Here is an 18,445-nt window from a genome sequence, read left to right as displayed (position 1 = left end):
ACGGAATACCTTTGGGTGTCTTCTTTCTAGAATGCGGTCATTTGTGGGGTTCTTATACTGCCCTGGCATTTTAGGGGCCCTAAACCGTGAGGAGTAGTCTTGAAACCAAATGTCGCAAAATTGCCTGTGAAATCCTAAAGGTACTCATTAGACTTTGGGCCCCTTAGCGCACTTGTGGGGTTCCTCTACTGCACTGGCATTTTAGGGGCCCTAAACCATGAGGAGTAGTTTAGAAAACGCATGCCTCAAAATGACCTGTGAATAGGACGTTGGGCCCCTTAGCGCACCTAGGCTGCAAAAAAGTGTCACACATGTGGTATCGCCGTACTCGGGAGAAGTAGTATAATGTGTTTTGGGGTGTATTTTTACACATACCCATGCTGGGACAATTGTGTGTAAAAAAAAATCAAACAATTGTCATTTACAGAGATATTTCTCCCACCCAGCATGGGTATGTGTAAAAATACACCACAAAACACATTATACTACTTCTCCTGAGTACGGCGGTACCACATGTGTGGCATTTTTTTACACCCCAAGTGCGCTAAGGGGCCCAAAGTCCAATGAGTACCTTTAGAATTTCACAGGTCATTTTGCGACATTAGGTTTCAAGACTACTCCTCACGGTTTAGGGCCCCTAAAATGCCAGGGCAGTATAGGAACCCCACAAATGACCCCATTCTAGAAAGAAGACACCCAAAGGTATTCCGTTAGGAGTATGGTGAGTTCATAGAAGATTTTATTTTTTGTCACAAGTTAGTGAAAAATGACACTTTGTGAAAAAAAACAATAAAAATCAATTTCCGCTAACTTTTGACAAAAGATAAAATCTTCTATGAACTCGTCATACACCTAACAGAATACCTTGGGGTGTGTTTTTTATAAAATGGGGTCACTTGTGGGGTTCCTATACTGCCCTGGCATTTTACGGGCCCAAAACCGTGAGTAGTCTGGAAACCAAATGTCTCAACATGACTGTTCAGGGGTATAAGCATCTGCAAATTTTGATCACAGGTGGTCAATGAGGGGGCGAATTTTGTGGAACCGGTCATAAGCAGGGTGGCCTTTTAGATGACAGGTTGTATTGGGCCTGATCTGATGGATAGGAGTGCTAGGGGGGTGACAGGAGGTGATTGATGGTTGTCTCGGGGTGGTTAGAGGGGAAAATAGATGCAATCAATGCACTGGGGAGGTGATCGGAAGGGGGTCTGAGGGGGATCTGAGGGCTTGGCCGAGTGATCAGGAGCCCGCACGGGGAAAATTAGGGCCTGATCTGATGGGTAGGTGTGCTAGGGGGTGACAGGAGGTGATTGATGGGTGTCTCAAGGTGTGTTTAGAGGGGGGAATAGATGCAACGCTGTGGGCGATCAGGGCAGGGGGGGGGGGGATCAGTGTGATTGGGTGCAGACTAGGGTGGCTGCAGCCTGCCCTGGTGGTCCCTCGGACACTGGGACCACCAGGGCAGGAGGCAGCCTGTATAATACACTTTGTATACATTACAAAGTGTGTTATACACTTTGTATGCGGCGATCCGAGTGCTAGTAACCCGCCGGCGCTTCCGAACGGCCGGCGGGTTACATCGCAAGGGGGCGGAGCCAGTCCCCGGCGGAGGATCGCGTCGCGAATGAGGCGACCGCTCCGCCCATGCCCGTACAAGGACCGCCGCCAATTGTACATGCGGCGGTCCTTGCGGGATCCACTTCCCGGGCCGCCATTTGTACATGCGGCGGTCGGGAAGTGGTTAAGTAGGCATCATTTAGTAATTAAGTAATATGTGAGCGTATCAGTGATTTTACTAATATTCACACAAGAATGCAAACAAAAAACAGTTATATTTGCATCATATTCGGTATGATGTTTGTTAGCTAATTTCTTAGATTCAGCTCCAGAGCTGTTCCAGAAAATATTTCTCTAAATCCAGAGCAAGTTTAAAAATGCTCTTCTATGCTGCCATAACATTCCCAGAAAACTAAATCCGTTTTTTGTTGTTGTTTGTTTTAACTACTTAATGCCACCCCATTAGCGTTGAAAAGCAGCCGAGCGCATGCATATACAAGTGCGCCCCCAGCCCCCCCCCCCAAAAAAACAGGACAGCATGACAATAGGCTCCAGCTCCAAATGGACAAAGGTGGGCTGTGAGGGATGGCCAAGTTATTAGATCATGTTGAACTTAGGTTGTGGGAGGTGTAATATAGTTTCAAATAAATCCTTCATGTATCCAAGGCCTGAATTTATGTAAAGATTTGAATTTTAGTTGGCCAATTTTGAGGAGGACTCTCCATTTTATGGGTAGCCAGTGAAGTGCGTGAAGAATTTGTGTTATGTGGCAATGGTGGAGTTGGTCTGTGAACAACTTTGAGGCAGTGTTCTGTACTAATTGCAAGTGGTGCAGGGCTTTAGTTGGAAGGCCTGTGTAGAGTGCATTGCAAAAGTTCAGCCATGATTTGATGACGTCATGAACTTAGGGTTGGGAGATCAGCTGGAGGTATGAGGTGCTTAATTTTTGTGATTTTCCTCAAGTGCAAAATAGGAATATTTGAAAACAGCTGAGATTTAATTCCCATGAGACTGTTGTCTAACCAAGAAGAGACTATGAGACCAAGCACTAGAAGGTGTTTTACATGCTTATGTGCCAGGACCAAGAGATGCCTTGGGGAATACCCACTGAGAGGGCAGTGGGAGCTAATTGCTGCTGAAGAGTATCTTGATGAAATGGTTGGAAAAGTAAGAATAGAACCAAGATACAGAATCACAGTGCAAAAGTAGTTAAGTGTCAAAAAGCTGAAATCCTAGAAAGTAGAGTAAGAGAAAGTTGCCTTGCTCCATCCAGAAAGTCATTGCTCTTTTTTTTTTTACAGTTGTTTTAAATGGATTTCTATTAATGCATAGATAACTATATAAACATGAGCTTTTACGATATTTCAGCTCCAGCTTTAGTTCAGCTTCATTTTAAAGCAGCACTGTAGTGTCTCTATAGTAGAATGCAGTAACCTACTCAGGGTACCCACTTTTACATCTCCTGGTTCCAGCATCAGAAACACTTGCTACATCTATTTATTGCTGTATATTTAATGTAGCTCTGCTCTCACAGTGATGCTTAGCCTAGGCTGATAAGCTTTGTGGAAATTCTTACCCCCTTCCACCCGAGAGCATTCTGGGAGGAGACCAGATCTATTTTGTAGTGGTTTCCGAACTCTCACTAAACAAACATTCCTCAGAGATCACCCGACAGGACTAAAAATGTCGCTACCTGTGATCATCTCAGAATGTAAATTAGAGCGAGGAAAAATTTTATAATGAAAGAACACTAAATAATTTATAAAAGAATATTGTAAAATATTTTTAGTAATTTCTTTACTTTATCTCTCAGTTGGTGACTCATGGCAGCAATCGGACTGAAGCCTTGAAGAGAATGGAAGATGCACTAGACAATTACGTTATACGAGGTAAACTGTTTGTTCTTTGTGATCATGGAATACGTAAAATACTAACTAATTTGGAACTGAAATGCCGATCTTTCATGTTATTAAAGAGAACCCGAGGTGGCATTGTATTACGTAAGTGGGGCACAGAGGCTGGTTGGTCACACTAACACCAGCCTCTGTTGCCCCATCGTGTGTCTCAAAGACCCCCCTGCTCGCCGCTATACTCCCCGCAGTGCTGGCGACACGCAGCGCGTCGCCAGCACAATGTTTACTCTAGCGCTGTCTGTCAGCGCCGCTCCCACGCCTCCTCCGCATCGCCGCTACCCACCCTCGTCCCTTCCCTCCAATCAGGGGGAGGGAAGGGACGAGGGCGGGTAGCGGCGATGCGGAGGAGGCGGCAGAGCGGCGCTGACAGACAGCACTAGAGTAAACATTGTGCTGGCGACACGCTGCGTGTCGCCAGCACTGCGGGGGTATAGCGGCGAGCAGGGGGGTCTTTGAGACACACGATGGGGCAACAGAGGCTGGTGTTAGTGTGACCAACCAGCCTCTGTGCCCCACTTACGTAATACAATGCCACCTCGGGTTCTCTTTAACAAAATAAAGTAATTCTCAACTGAAATAACTTTTAAAACTATCAGTGTTACTAATGAAAATAGGCACTTCAACCTTTAAAGAGGCACTATTAGCAATAACATGCCCCCCAAAGAAAATACATATGTAAGTAGATAAATACTTCCTCTACTTACATAACAGATGTATTGCACTGTCCTCGGTTTCCATCCATATAATTTTAGATTATAAATAAAGGGACATTCTCTTCATGGCAGGGGCCATCTTGCTTCCTCCGGGTATATTCTTCCCCCCCTCCCGCACTCCCCTCCTCCCCCCCCCGCACTTATCCTCAGCACAGCGGGGAGGAAAAGCTGCAGACAGCAAAGACTCATCTAACAATAGATCCAAGCACTGCAGTTCCTCCCTATACTCTCTGCACTACCACTGGCGGCAGTGCAGAGAGTATGGGGAGAACTGCAGCGCCTGGGAACATTATTCCTGGAGTCTGTGCGCTGCCTTTATCCTTCCCCAAAGTTCTGTGCGGGGAAGAAGGATAATGCGGCGGGCGGCAGAAGGGCAGAGGGGGGGCGCGGACATCACACTGGAGGAGGGGGACAGAGGACAGTGACAGGAGATAGCCTCTGGCCCCCCTCCGTGCGCTTTTACAGCGGCTACAACCGCCGCAGACAAGGGGAGAGCAGGCGGCCAATCACAGAGCAGAGAGGTGATTGACAGAGGCTTTAGCCAATCAGCCTGCCTGTCATTTCTGTTCTGCGGCTTTCTGTTCTGCGGCTTTGCAGGCATGGGGAGAGAAAAACCTCTTAGGGAAAAAAGTAAGAATGATTTTAACTAGTTGCATTGCCTTTTTAGCATCCTTTTTGTCTATGTAATAGACTAATATAGAAAATTGATTTCACATATAATGCCTAACAGTTACTCTTTAAGGACTTTGTTTCACAAGTTCTCCAGTCACAGCTTGTAACACCTCTCCAACCAGATAGCATTTGAAGAACATACTCAAACTATCTGAAAGGTTACCGTAATTCAGACTCCTAGACCAGATGTGGCAAGATCACATGCAGAATTCAGATGTGGCAAATCATCGTCTTGTACATTTTTAGTACAGAAAGTTATTATGGCTGCACTATCAGCAGAACAAATAATCACTGGTTGCAGCATAAACGGAAAAGTAAGCCGATGGAATATAGTGAAAAAGTGGTTATGTGTGAAGAATGCTCTATAAAAGAGAAATGTGGCAAACAAATGGAACAACAAACAAGCAAAGTACATTTCCAAGCCCAGTGAACGATACAATCCTCACTGTCTAACTAAAGAATCAATACATACTTTGCTTATGTTTTGTACCATTACAGTTCTTTTCAATAAAAACCTTTGGTCAATGAAAATAAATATATATATATATATATATATATATATATATATATATATATATATATATATATATATATATACAAACATACAATATGTATAATACCAGGCAGAAAAGCAAGACTGGACAAAGGCAGAATCAAGGTGTGGACAAACTGGTTCTAAAGGCAGAGGACCAGGACACAGTGCTGAGCAGCAAGGTCAAGCTAAACTGACGTTCTAGTAGTTTCTGAGGTGGGGGAAGTCCTTACATGCAAACTGCACCATGTGATGATATACTTAAAGGGGACCTGAGCACAGAACTTCCTCTCTGTTCTAAAAGATAAATAACTGCATAATGACATTTAAAGAAAAAAAAATCTTTGCATTTCTGTGTTACAGCTGATACAAACCCTGCAATAAATCTGCAATGTGTCTACTTCCTACTTTCATGGAAGCAGACATAGGGTTAGCATCCTGTGTTTGAAAATTAGCTGCTCTGCTGAGGCAGCAGAGATTCCTCAGCTGACACGGCTGAGAGATCAAATTACAGTTGTGATGGCATTGATTAGGCGTTTTCATAACATGAAGTTTTCTCTAACAAACACCTTTGATTTATTTGGCTAGGAGCACAGTAGGCAGTGCAGAAAACCCTGTTTCCTGCATTGTGCGTTTTAGAATTTTTCTGTGTTTTTGTGTTTGCATTTTTGGTGTATTTGCGGTTTGTGTTTTTTCAGCAGTTTCCCTTTTTCAGTGGAGTAAAAGATTACGTGCATTTTACACACGTTCTTGAAAAATGCGCAGCAATTTGTGCGATTTGAAGAACACACATTGCAATATATATATATATATATATATATATATATATATATATATATATATATATATATATATATATATATATATATATATACACTTTTTCATGCAGCCTATAGACCTTCATTATGGGCAAAAAATGCTAGCATTTTACACAATACCAGCGATTCTGCCTAATGTGCTCCAGCCTACATGGTGTGTCTGATAGCACTCTTCTTATACTGTGTATAGTTGTATTTGTACTTTCTTAGTAAAACGGCGCACATAACTGGATGTGATATTTATTCCACCTGTTTCTCCAAGCCAGTGGTAGAGTATTTGTTTATTTCAAAGGATGGGGTTCTTGTTGCGTATTTTACTTGATAACATGATCTATTTATATTGGGCTTTGTGTTTTTGGCAAAGATGTGGTAGGTCAGAGAGTAGAAACACTTTGATGTTTGCTTCAGTGAAAACGGTTGCAGAGATTGTGAGCAAGACTTCAGTTTTCATCTCTTTGTATCATGAACAAAATGGCTATAAATGCCCTAAATTTGGACTAAGGCCAGCCATACACTACTCGATGTGGCCAAAAGATAGATCCCTCTCAGATTATAATCTAACCAGAGACAAATCTATCTGATTGAATCTTTCCACAGACTGTGCATAGATTTTTAATAGACTGCAGCATATCTATTAAAAATCCATTGAACCACAGAGCAGCAATGTTCAATGCAGCACAACGCTATGGGCTGTCTTGCTGCCACCACTCCTGACCACCCGCCAATGGATATCTTCTATCTGTTATGATCGGCCCGTTCGATTGATTTCAGCCGAAAATTGATCTAATGATCAAACAAGCCGTCATGTTGGGGCATCAGTTTCTAGCAGATTTCAGTGAATGACCGAATTGGACAGGAAACTGGAAGAAACAACTAGTTTATTGCCCACTTAATAGTGTTGTACACAGTGAATCACAAAATTAAGTCGCAAAAACAAAGCATTTTTTTTTTTTTTGCGATGAGATTTTTTTTGGGGGGGGGGGGGGGGGGGGGGGGAATTGCATTAAAGAGGACCTGAACCCTTAAACAGCACACAATCGAAAATATTTATTCCACATATAGTTGCTGTAGAAATCCACTGCACTGTGCTTTGTGTTGTTTAGCTACATCAGAGTGTCCAATTATCTCTTAGCAGCAGCTGTGTATGAGAGCTGTGGCTGTCTTCCTCTACAGAAAAGACTGAAGCCTTTCTGTGCTCCCTGGAAAGTTAATCCAACTTAAAACTTCAGATTTATTTTAGGATTTCCATAAATTGTAATAAAGAAATTGTGACTAGCGGGTTGTAGTTTAGGGCAACTTGCGGGGTGGGATAAGGGCGGGGATTTTTTTCTGGGTTTTGTTTTTCTTATAGTTTCTGTGTTCATGACAGCACTATTGCCTTCTGACAGTTTGTACGTGCATTTACACATACTTCGCTTAATGTCCTGCATTACCACGATGTTTCATAATGGGTGACTTTGATTTTATTTCTTGGAATGTACGGGGGATGAACCATCCCATTAAAAGGAGACTGGTCTTTGACTTTTTGAAAAAGTCCAACGCAAAAATAATATGTTTGCAAGAAACACACCTTACAGGCTCCCGATTGAATACACTTAAAAAGCCTTGGATAGGCCATGTCTTTGCCTCCCAATATTCCTCTTATTCCAGAGGTACAGCTATCCTTGTGTCAAAAAACGCTCCCATTAAAATCAACTCCGTTCGCACGGATCTACTGGGTAGATATGTAATCCTGCATTTTTCTCTTGAAGGCCGATCCTTTATAGTGGCGTCCGTGTATGTACCTCCCCCATTCCACATTTCTGTACTAGACAAGGTGATGTCTATTATTTATGATCTACCATCCTGTCCTGTCACAATTTGTGGTGATTTCAACAATATTACGAACCCAATTTTAGACAGATCATCGCCGGGGGACCATAGGGGGCATTTAGCCTTCATGGAGTGGATGCAAAGACATGGCCTTTCTGATATCTGGAGGTGGCGTAATTACAAAAAGGTGGCATTCTCCTGCTTCTCAGACTCTCATGGTACTATGTCCCGCATTGATTTAGTATTAGGCTCTCATGATATGCTTACTAAATTTAAATCCATCAAATACCTTCCTCATGGAATCTCTGACCATGCGCCTCTTCAGTGCACTCTGGTGGGAGACTCCTTGAGAAACGCAGGTTCCTGGAGGATGGGTCAGCTCTGGTTGTGTGACGAGGTGGTGCTTAATTACTGTACCTCACAAATGAAAGAATATTGGCATCTTAACCCGGTACCTCTACTTTGGGTATTGTGTGGGACGCATCTAAGGCAACCCTGCGTGGCCATTTCTCTCATATTAAAGGTATCACCCTTAAAAATGACGATGCATATTTTGCCCGCACTGAATCAATAATGCTAACTGCTCAAACTCAATTTCAGTCCAATCCCATCACAGAAAACTATTCGGTGTGGGCCAAAGCCCGCCGTGAGCATGAAATTAGATTACTGAATAGGGCAAAGAGACGAAATTTTATATTCTCTCAAACGTTTTTTGAATTCGGTAATAAGTCAAGTAAATTATTAGCATCCATGGTTAGGGCCCAATGTTCTCCTATTGCTATACCACGAATTATCTCCTCCTCTGGTGAGGTGCTATCTTCCTCTTCAGAGATTTTGGAAGCATTTCGCCTATTCTATAGTAACCTCTATAAAGCTGACCCAGGATGTGACCTGTCCTCCGTATCTGTCTTTCTGCAGGAATGTCAATTACCTACTCTCAATGTAGAAGACTGTGCATCCCTGGATGCGCCTATCACTATCTCAGAGGTTGTGGCCACAATTAAAACCCTTAAAGCTAATAAATCCCCGGGTCCTGATGGTATACCATCTGAATGGTATATTAAGAGCGGATCAGTTACCTCTCAAGCCCTTCTACATATGTTTAATGACGCCTATAAAGCGGGTACACTCCCTGAATCTATGAGGGAAGCCCATATAGCCCTTCTTCTGAAGCCTGGGAAGAATCCTGAGATGTGTGACTCTTATCGTCCCATCTCTCTTTTAAATACAGATGTGAAGATACTGGCCAAAGTCCTTGCGGACCGCCTTAAAGTGGTTATTGAAAAACTAATTGCCCCGGATCAAACCGGGTTCATTCCCTCACGCTCCACCAAATTAAACTTACGTAGACTATTTGTGAACCTCCAATTTCCTCATAAGAATGCTGGGAAAAGAATACTTTTAGCCTTGGATACTAATAAGGCTTTCGATACGTTATCTTGGCGGTATCTTCAGTTTGTCCTAGAGGCCTTTGGATTTGGCCCAGGCTTTAGGAAATGGATTAATATCCTTTATAATTCACCCACCGCTAGACTGAAAGTAAATGGTCAAATCTCTGATCCCTTCTTAATCAGCAGAGGCACACGTCAAGGGTGCCCACTTTCCCCTTTACTGTTCGCCCTAGCTATGGAACCCCTAGCTGCATTTATTCGGGGTGACCCTCATATCACTGGCTGGATAATTAGAAGGGTACATGAAAAGATTTCCCTGTACGCTGACGACGTGCTTTTATACCTTGACAGTCCGGGTCGCTCTCTATCTAGGGTCTTAGAGGTTTACAAACTATTTGGTGATCTGTCGGGCTTGAGGCTTAACTGGTCAAAGTCTCTCCTTTTTCCTGTGGACGAAGAATCTATCAATAATTTACCCCCAGACCTTCCCCTTCAAATTTGTTCCTCCTTCAAATATCTGGGGATAACTATTGCGACTCACAACAATTCTTATATTAGTAATAATCTCTCCCCTATTATTTCTAATATCGATGAGAAACTTAGGAGATGGAACAACCTACCTTTGGATCTGTTGGGTAGAGTCAATCTTATAAAAATGATCATTGCTCCTAAAATCCTATATATCCTTCTGATGGCTCCATGCTGGATCCCTATGTCATATTTTACCAAAATGAACTCATTGGTTCAATCCTTTCTCTGGGCTGGGAAGTCTCCTAGACTGGCTTTAGATACTCTGCGTCTTCCAGTAAGTAAAGGTGGATTGGCTCTACCACATTTTCAAATGTATTTCCTGGCCGCACAACTTTCCTACATCTTTAGATGGGTACATAGTATAAGAAATGACTCCGCTCTAGATGCTGAAGCTGATTGTGCCTCTTCATATGAAGCCCTCTGCAACCTTATTTATCGGGGTAGTCCCCTCTCTGGGGAGGGCACAGATATTTTATCCTTCTCCCTTAAGACATTTCACAAGGCCCAACAGATTGCTGGAGATAACAAACAGGTTCTCTCTCCTAGTTCTCCACTTTGGTGTAACTCTAATCTCACTGAATTCTCAGTTATGCAAGATATTAGCTTTTGGGTCTCTAAAGGCATTAAATATGTCAATCAGCTTTTTCATAATAATAGCCTCAAAACGTGGTCCCATCTGGCCTTAGAGTTTAATCTTCCACGTTGTGCTCGCTTTCGGTATTTTCAGATTTGCCATGCTGCTCTGTGTCAATTTGGCAGCTCCGAAGTATGTCTTTCCCCAGGTACTGTTGAAAAATGGCTCCTGTTTAATGATCCCTCTAAACTTATTTCTAGATACTACTCCAATCTTACTGAATCTAAATACTCTCACAGAATAAATAAAGCTAGGGATAAGTGGGCAGATTGGGGAGAGGCGATCTCCTCTGATGATTGGGCCGATTTTGAAGAAAATTATGTCAAAACGGTTATTCCCTCTAGAGATAAGCTGATCCAACTGAGATGGTTTCACCAGATATACTTCACTCCTATCAGATTGAGTAAATTTTCACCTAACATTTCCAACGCCTGCTGGCGGTGTGGCCACACCCCTGGTTCTTTTAAGCATATGTGCTGGGACTGCCCGTCTATTCAGGCCTTTTGGTCCAAAACCCTCTCTTTCATGCAAGAAAAATGGAGTCTCCCCTGTATTCTATCTTATAAGGTATGCATCTTGGGTGTATTGTGGGATCTTCCTCTAAATAAACACAAGACGCTCCTAAGGAGGTATCTCCTTTTTTTATGGGAAAAAAAACTATTGCTATAGAGTGGAAAAGCAATTTGGAACCCTCTCTCCAAACTTGGATCCGCTTAATTAATCAAGCCCTTCCTCTATACAAACTTACCTGGGAGAGACGTGGTGCCGTCTCTAAATTCTCTAAGATTTGGAAGCCTTGGCTTGACTCTGAGGAATCAGTTTCTGCTAACCTGGATATCACTCCTCAAGTTATAGATATGTTATAATATTTCCCTAAGTTTTATGTATCTCAATGCCTGACTTTGGTGATTCTGCTGTGTTCCCCCCCCCCCCCCCCCCTCCTACTGTTGTGAATATTCACCTGTATTCACCTTGCTGCAAACATTCAAGTAATTATGTACGAATGAACTGCACTGGAGGACTGTATATTCTTACATCTTTGATGCTGTCATGATCTACAATTTTTATTTTCTGTGTTTTTGTGTTATTGTTTATATGTTCTTTAACACAATAAAAAAAGAATTTGAAAAAAAAAAAAAAAAAGAAATTGTGACTACCGTATTTTTCGGACCATAAGACGCTCCGGACCATAAGACGCACCTAGGTTTAGAGGTTAAAATCCAGGGGAAAAAAAAATATGCTAAACCTGGTGCATCCATGGTGCAGGGGCATCTTGTGGAGGTTCTCCCCTCTATTTCCCCTTGTAGATTTTGGGTTCTCTGTCCCTTCTGTGTCTCCTCTAGTCTGTTCCCCTGTGTCTGCCTTTGCCCCATGTCATCCAGTCTCATTGTCTGTCACCCTGTGTCTCTTTACTCTCTATGTCCTCCTCTGTCCCTGTGTTTCCTCTGCCCTGCTGTGTTACCTGCCCCCCTGTGTCACGTCCTTAATGGTTTCCTTCCTCCAAGGCTCTGCCCTCCCGTGTCAGCCAACCTGGTGCCACCTGTCCCCCTGTGTCACCTGTCCTTGTATGCCTGTCCCCAATTTCCTCCTTCCTTATGTCTCTTTCCTCCTGTGTCAGTTAACCTGGTGTCACCTGTCCTCATATGCCTGTCCCCAATGTCCTCCTTCCTTATGTGTCTACCCTCCTGTGTCATCGAACCTGGTGTCACCTGTGTCACCTGTCCTCATATTGCTGTCCCCAATGTCCTTCTCCCTTATGTCTCTCCCCTCCTGTGTCATCCATCCTGGTGTCACCCGTGTCACCTGTCCTCATATTGCTGTCCCCAATGTCCTCCCTTATGTCTCTCCCCTCCTGTGTCATCCAACCTGGTGTCACCTGTCCTCATATTGCTGTCCCCAATGTCCTCCTTGCTTATGTCTCTGCCCACCTGTGTTGCCCGCCCCCATCTTACTTGTCCGCAATGTCCAGCTGCCTGTCACATCCCCCTGCCACGTTACAGGCATATGTGCCCTGCGTCCCCTCATTATATACCGCTGTGTATGAAAGAAAGATCGATACTTACCAAACAGCTAATGATGCGGCAGGAGTCCCACGCCGAGATGAGAAGCCCCGCATTAGTTACCGATCACCGGGACCTCGCTTCAGCTTGATCCAGCGCTGTGCAGCCAATCAGGCGTGGGAGCTGCATCACGCTCATCCAATCACCGCCGCCTGCTATTCTGACTGGAAGCGATGGTCCCGGAGGCCAATCACTAGCGCTTCCAGTCAGAATAGCAGGCGGCGGTGATTGGATGAGCGTGATGCAGCTCCCACGCCTGATTGGCTGCACAGCGCTGGATCAAGCTGAAGCGAGTCCTGGTGATCGGTAACTAATGCGGGGCTTCTCATCTCGGCGTGGGACTCCTGCCGCGTCATTAGCTGTTTGGTAAGTATCGATCTTTCTTTCATACACAGCGGTTTATATAATGAGGGGACGCAGGACACGTATGCCTGTAACGCGGCAGGGGGATGTGACAGGCAGCTGGACATTGCGGACAAGTGAGATGGGGGCGGGCAACACAGGTGGGCAGAGACATAAGCAAGGAGGACATTGGGGACAGTAGTTTATGTGGTAAACTACTTGTTTACCACATAAACATAAAGAATAGGTTTTTGATTTTATGCCTGATAGTTATGCTTTAAGAGCCCTTTAGTACTTCCCATGGTCCATCCCGTCACACAAAAACACTGCATCCCATTGCAGAAGCAGTGATAGTCCTATGGGCCTATCACATTGGAGTGTGCCTCAGTGTGGCAGGTCTCGTCATGACGCACTAGTGTGTGGCGTGCACATTTCACCAGGAAGTAAGGCATGTTTTATTTAGAAAGTACACCACACTGTATGGTAGCAAACACACAATTGGAGAACCTCACTCCCAAACAGTTCTCTGCTGCTTTATAAAGCCTGCAGGCTGCTTATAAGCCAATGAAAAGTGCACACATAATACACCTAGCTTGCAGTGATAATCAAGCAAAAGCTTAGCAAGTCAGCCAATTAGTAGGAGAGGGCTTCAGTTGCATATAGACAATGGCTATATGACCAGCAGGGGGCACCAGCGTGCAGGATATTCCCTCTCATCTGCCCCCCTCCTAACTAAACTGCATGGGATACTACAATAATTAAAAACAATGGTGCATGAGCCAGCCTGGGGCCCCGGGAACTCTCACTGCCCGGGGCCCCAGAACCAGCATGGTTCTGGGGCCCCGGGCAGTGAGAGTTCCCGGGGCCCCAGGCTGGCTCATGCACCATTGTTTTTAACACTGTATGGTAGCGTCGCAGTGCGATACGACCTTTCGGGACCATTGCAGTGTGGTTGCAGAAGAATCGCAGCACAACAGACATTTGAAGTGTGGAATGGGCCTTAGTGATTTTGAAGTGAGGAAGGGGCCTCAGGATGTTTGCAATCGTGCAATATTGGATTGTAATTGGATTGCAGTAAAAGAAAAAGAAGAAAGGGAGTAAGTGTTGGTAACAGGTTGGGGCGAGGGGGTGCATGGGGGATAAGAGGGAAATGGAGAAAGGCCACTATACTGCCATAACATCAAAGCCCATGCTAAAAATCACTAGTAGGGCTGAGTTACATACTAGTATAGAGCACTATATAGAGCCAGGATAATTAAGGTAAAAATGGGTATCCTGAATAATGTGTAATGTTTTTCTATGTGTTGTTATGCTTGCTGTATTGACTAAATACACAAATCTTAGCTAATATGGCTAGTGTAAACTGGAAAAGGTCTTTTGAGAGCCCCCAGTGCTTTCAATGGAAAAGAAAAATTGCCAACAGCAATTGCTTCTTTTCAGAGTGCAACTACAGCAACAAACACCCTGAGGCTGGTTTCACGCTGTAAACTAGCGATGCGGCGCTTCAGTCGCACCACATCACTCCCCCAGAAACAGGCCTTCAGGGAACACTGAGTTAGTACGCGGTGTTCCCTGTCTGGCCACCAGCCAAGCAGGAAATGACCCGGAGAATCTATGAATGTATCTGTTCCTGCACCTTTCTAGATACAGCTGTAAACACATTAATTAATGTCTGTTAATAAGCAACAAATATGGTTGGTTACAAAATGTCTCATACATTTTAAATGGTTGTTTGGGCATAGTTGTTTGATAACATATATTGTATGAGTAATTCTGTAGGAAAAACCTCAGGTTCGAAGTGTCATATTTCAAAATATACCCTATATATATTTAATTAGTCATTGCTGTCTCTGTTGATTCAACAAATAAATGCCACTCTGCATGCAAGTAGTAATAATGATTTAATCTAATGATCTCCTAAGGTTCTTTAAAGTCTTAATTTCCTGTCATTTCCAGTGTACCATTCTGCCTCAGGGTACAATGATGAAGTTTATCCTGCCTCTTTTGCAGATGTATTATCCAACAGAGAATTCTAAGTTGAGAACATTTCAAAGTCTGATATTAAAATAACAAACTTCTGTCCCAAATCACCAAATTATGCTTATGTGTCATTTAAAACTCCACTAGTCATGACAAGTGGTCTCTTTGGGGAAACTGTTGCAACTGTCTCCACAAAAAGGTTGTTGGGGAGATATGGAGGTCTGTATGCCAGTGGTCTGCGCAAATTAGTTATTGCGGAGTTGTTTTTTTCTAGTTTTAAATATAAAATCAAATGTATAACAATAATGACAGAGCTTACAATTTAGGCGTTCGCAAAACAGGCCTGGTTTACCAAGGTTCTCCTGAGCTGGAGAATATTAGTCACCACTGGAAAATAGACATAAGGTTGGGTGATGAACACCTTGGAAAAAACACAGAGACAACTGGAGCCCAATAGTGTAGTATGTCACTTCTTTTTGTGAGAAAAAAGGACTTGAATTGGGAGTATACTCACAAAGGTGGGGTGCATGAAGGGCCAACCAACCACATGAAGCAGGTGTTGAACTTAAGCCCGTCTCCACTCGGGTACCTCCAGGTATAGCTAGATGAAAGGTGGTCGCACTCTTTGAAAAGGTTTAAGGCCTGCAATTGACTGAACTACTGCAGTCAAAAAAAATCCCTCCCCTTTCTACGAAAAGGGGGCAAATCTATCACAACGAAGGGGAGGAGGATGGATAAAATTAGAACTAAGTAAAACGAAAAAACGGTGTAGGTGGCTTACCTCTCTATGCAACACAATCAGTGGAAGAAAACAATTGTTAATTGCACTCCTCATTTGTATTACAGACACTGTTAATGGCTTGAAAAAGTCAAGTGCTAATAAAAATCCCCCCCCCCCCCCCCCAAAAAAAGCTGGTGCAAATAAAAATAGTTTTCTTAAACTGATCGCGTTGCATAGAGAGGTAAGCCACCTACACCTCTATTTTTTAAGATTTCACTTGGTTTAAAATCTAATTTTAGGCATCCTGGGTGCCTCTTCTTCCCCTTTGTTGTACTGGAAAACAGAAGTGATCCGGCATACCTGGCTTGCAAGAAAAAAAATGTTCTGCCATACGTCCATCGAGTTCTGGTTGAACTCGATGGACGTATGTCTTTTTTCAACCCAAGTAACTATGTAACTATGTAATTACCTGGCAAAACTTTGCAAGTCTTGCTTGGTCACATCAAAACATACTGGCGACTGTTGAAAGGTTATTGAATTACCAATTATGGTATTACACAGTTATGAAAAAGTATACACCCTATTTCAGTCTTACAGTTTTGCATATTAGGACTTGATAAAAAAAAATCATCTTGTCCTTAGCAGGTTTTAAAATTTGGTAAATGCATCATCCGTGTCTTTAATTTTTTTTATCACACTTTAGCCTCCTACACATGCTAGTGTAAACTTGGCAGAGGTGGCTGGTAGGGGGTAGTCTGTGTAGAGAATCTAGCGTGTGTGTATAGCTGTCCTGATAAGTCACCAAAAGATCTGGAGTGTCAGATCATTTGAGGTGAGTAAATTGTTAACCTCTTTACTCCGCCCATCGAAAGCTGCTCCATCATGCACTCCATCATCCCTTCTCCCTCCATAGTACCAAAATATTGGCCTAAAAAATAATTTTGCCTAAAGATGCATCTGTACAACATTTTGCCTAAAACTGTTGCCCAAGAATCAAGTCTCAATCCTTACAGGCAACAGTCATTGTACATTCGTACACACTTTATGTCAAATTGCAGTTACAGTAGGTAAAAATACAATCTTACACTCAACCTTTCCACAGAAATTAAGGTGGTAAGTAGCAGGCAGGTACTGCTGATTAAATACACTTGGTTAATTGTGAACACCTCTATAAGGCAGAAGTGTTGGCAGTTTGCTTGTCTGTAGTAAGAGTGTCAAATATATGCAAATAATTCTGAGTTGATGCAAAATTATGCATTCTTTTTCCGCTTCTAATTGGACCAATGAAAACCTGGTGCAGTGGGATTTGATGCACCTTGGACGATGGGTGATCATCATCTAAAATAAATGGCATACAGCTGGGAACATCTGACTTGGAGAAGGACTTAGGCCCGGTTCACATTTGCATTTTTTACCAGAACAGTCCAGATGTCCGGATCCGGTCTGGATGCATCAGGTTGCAATCCAGATCCGGTCAGGATCCGGTCCGTTTGCATCCAGATTTTCATCCGTTACGGATCTGGTTGCTATCCGGATCCGTTTTTTAAAGAAAAGACTATATAAATTACTGGGGTCTGGGAGGTCTGCAGAAGCCCTGGAGTCATTGTTGGAGACAGCCTGACGTGTGGAGACCATCCTTGGATAGAGAGACTGCAGTTTGGACAATGGATCCAGTGTATTTTTACAAATTTTACCTGGGAATTGTCTCCTTTTTAATTTTTACCTACTACTATGTGGGAAGGAAGCATGCTCCTCGCAGAAGATGGTGGGTGCCTCCTCTACTCATGAGAAGGCAAAGGAAGGGAGAGTTCCAGACCCTCTACCAGGACCTTAGACGACACCCAGAGGAGTTCTACAGCTATACCCAGATGTCCATACCCCTGTCAGTATCCAGACCTAAACACACCACCCCACCATCCCTAAACACCCCACCCTCACCCCCACAACACCTCACCCCTGTATACCTAGCTAAACACACCACCCCCACCCTCCACAAAACACGCAGACCCCTCTAAACACACCTCCCCCATCCTCCAATGCTGGGCCCATGTGTCACCATCCAAAATGGCCGCTATCACCATAGAAAACGCTATGGAAGTGGGTTAGATAGGCCGGATTTTATTGCCAGTGTGTTGTGTCATTTCAGTTTCTCATTGGTTTCTGCTGTGCGGATGGTGTAGTCAGGATCCAGTCCGGGTGCAGAGGCCGGATTAAACGTACGGCAAAAATAGCGCAGGTTGGAAAAATCCGGACCGTGGCCCGGAGTCCGGATCTGGTCAGGATCCGGTCAGTGAGGAACGGACGAGTGTGTACGGATCCATAGAATTACATTGGATTGCCGAACGTCTGTTCCGTTTGTACAGTATACGGTACGGATCCGGTCCGGAAAATCCTGACGGCAAACGCCAGTGTGAACCAGGCCTAAGGAATACTGGTCGATAACAAGTTAGGTTATCGTATACAATGCCAAGCAGTGGTAGCTAAAGCAAATAAAGTTCTGGGATGCATAAAAAGTGAAATAATGTCTCAAGATGCTAGTATACTACTCCCTCTGTACTAATCACTTGTGAGGCCACATCTGGAGTATGGAATACAGTTTTGGGCACCACACTATAGAAAGGACATTGACCTTCTGAAATAGGTACAAAGACAGGCAGCTAAATTAATCAGAGGGATGGAAGATCTCACTTACCAAAAAAGGTTGGACAAATTGGGCTTATTCAGCTTGGAAAAAAAGGCGACTGAGAGGTGACCTGATTAACATGTATA

At 43.6% G+C, this 18,445-nt stretch overlaps 1 protein-coding gene across 1 annotated transcript in view; it reads left to right on the top strand.

The window, feature by feature from the left end:
- PCCA (propionyl-CoA carboxylase subunit alpha) overlaps positions 1–18,445 on the top strand; it is a 647,351-nt gene that overhangs the window by 314,469 nt on the left and 314,437 nt on the right. The window contains exon 16 of the mRNA XM_068267993.1: positions 3,371–3,446. Coding sequence (XP_068124094.1) covers positions 3,371–3,446 — 76 coding nt within the window. The remainder of the gene's footprint in view (positions 1–3,370; positions 3,447–18,445) is intronic.

Source organism: Hyperolius riggenbachi, chromosome 2, assembly GCF_040937935.1.
Source record: "Hyperolius riggenbachi isolate aHypRig1 chromosome 2, aHypRig1.pri, whole genome shotgun sequence".
Classification (NCBI taxonomy): domain Eukaryota; kingdom Metazoa; phylum Chordata; class Amphibia; order Anura; family Hyperoliidae; genus Hyperolius; species Hyperolius riggenbachi.
This window is presented reverse-complemented; position numbering and strand designations above follow the sequence as displayed.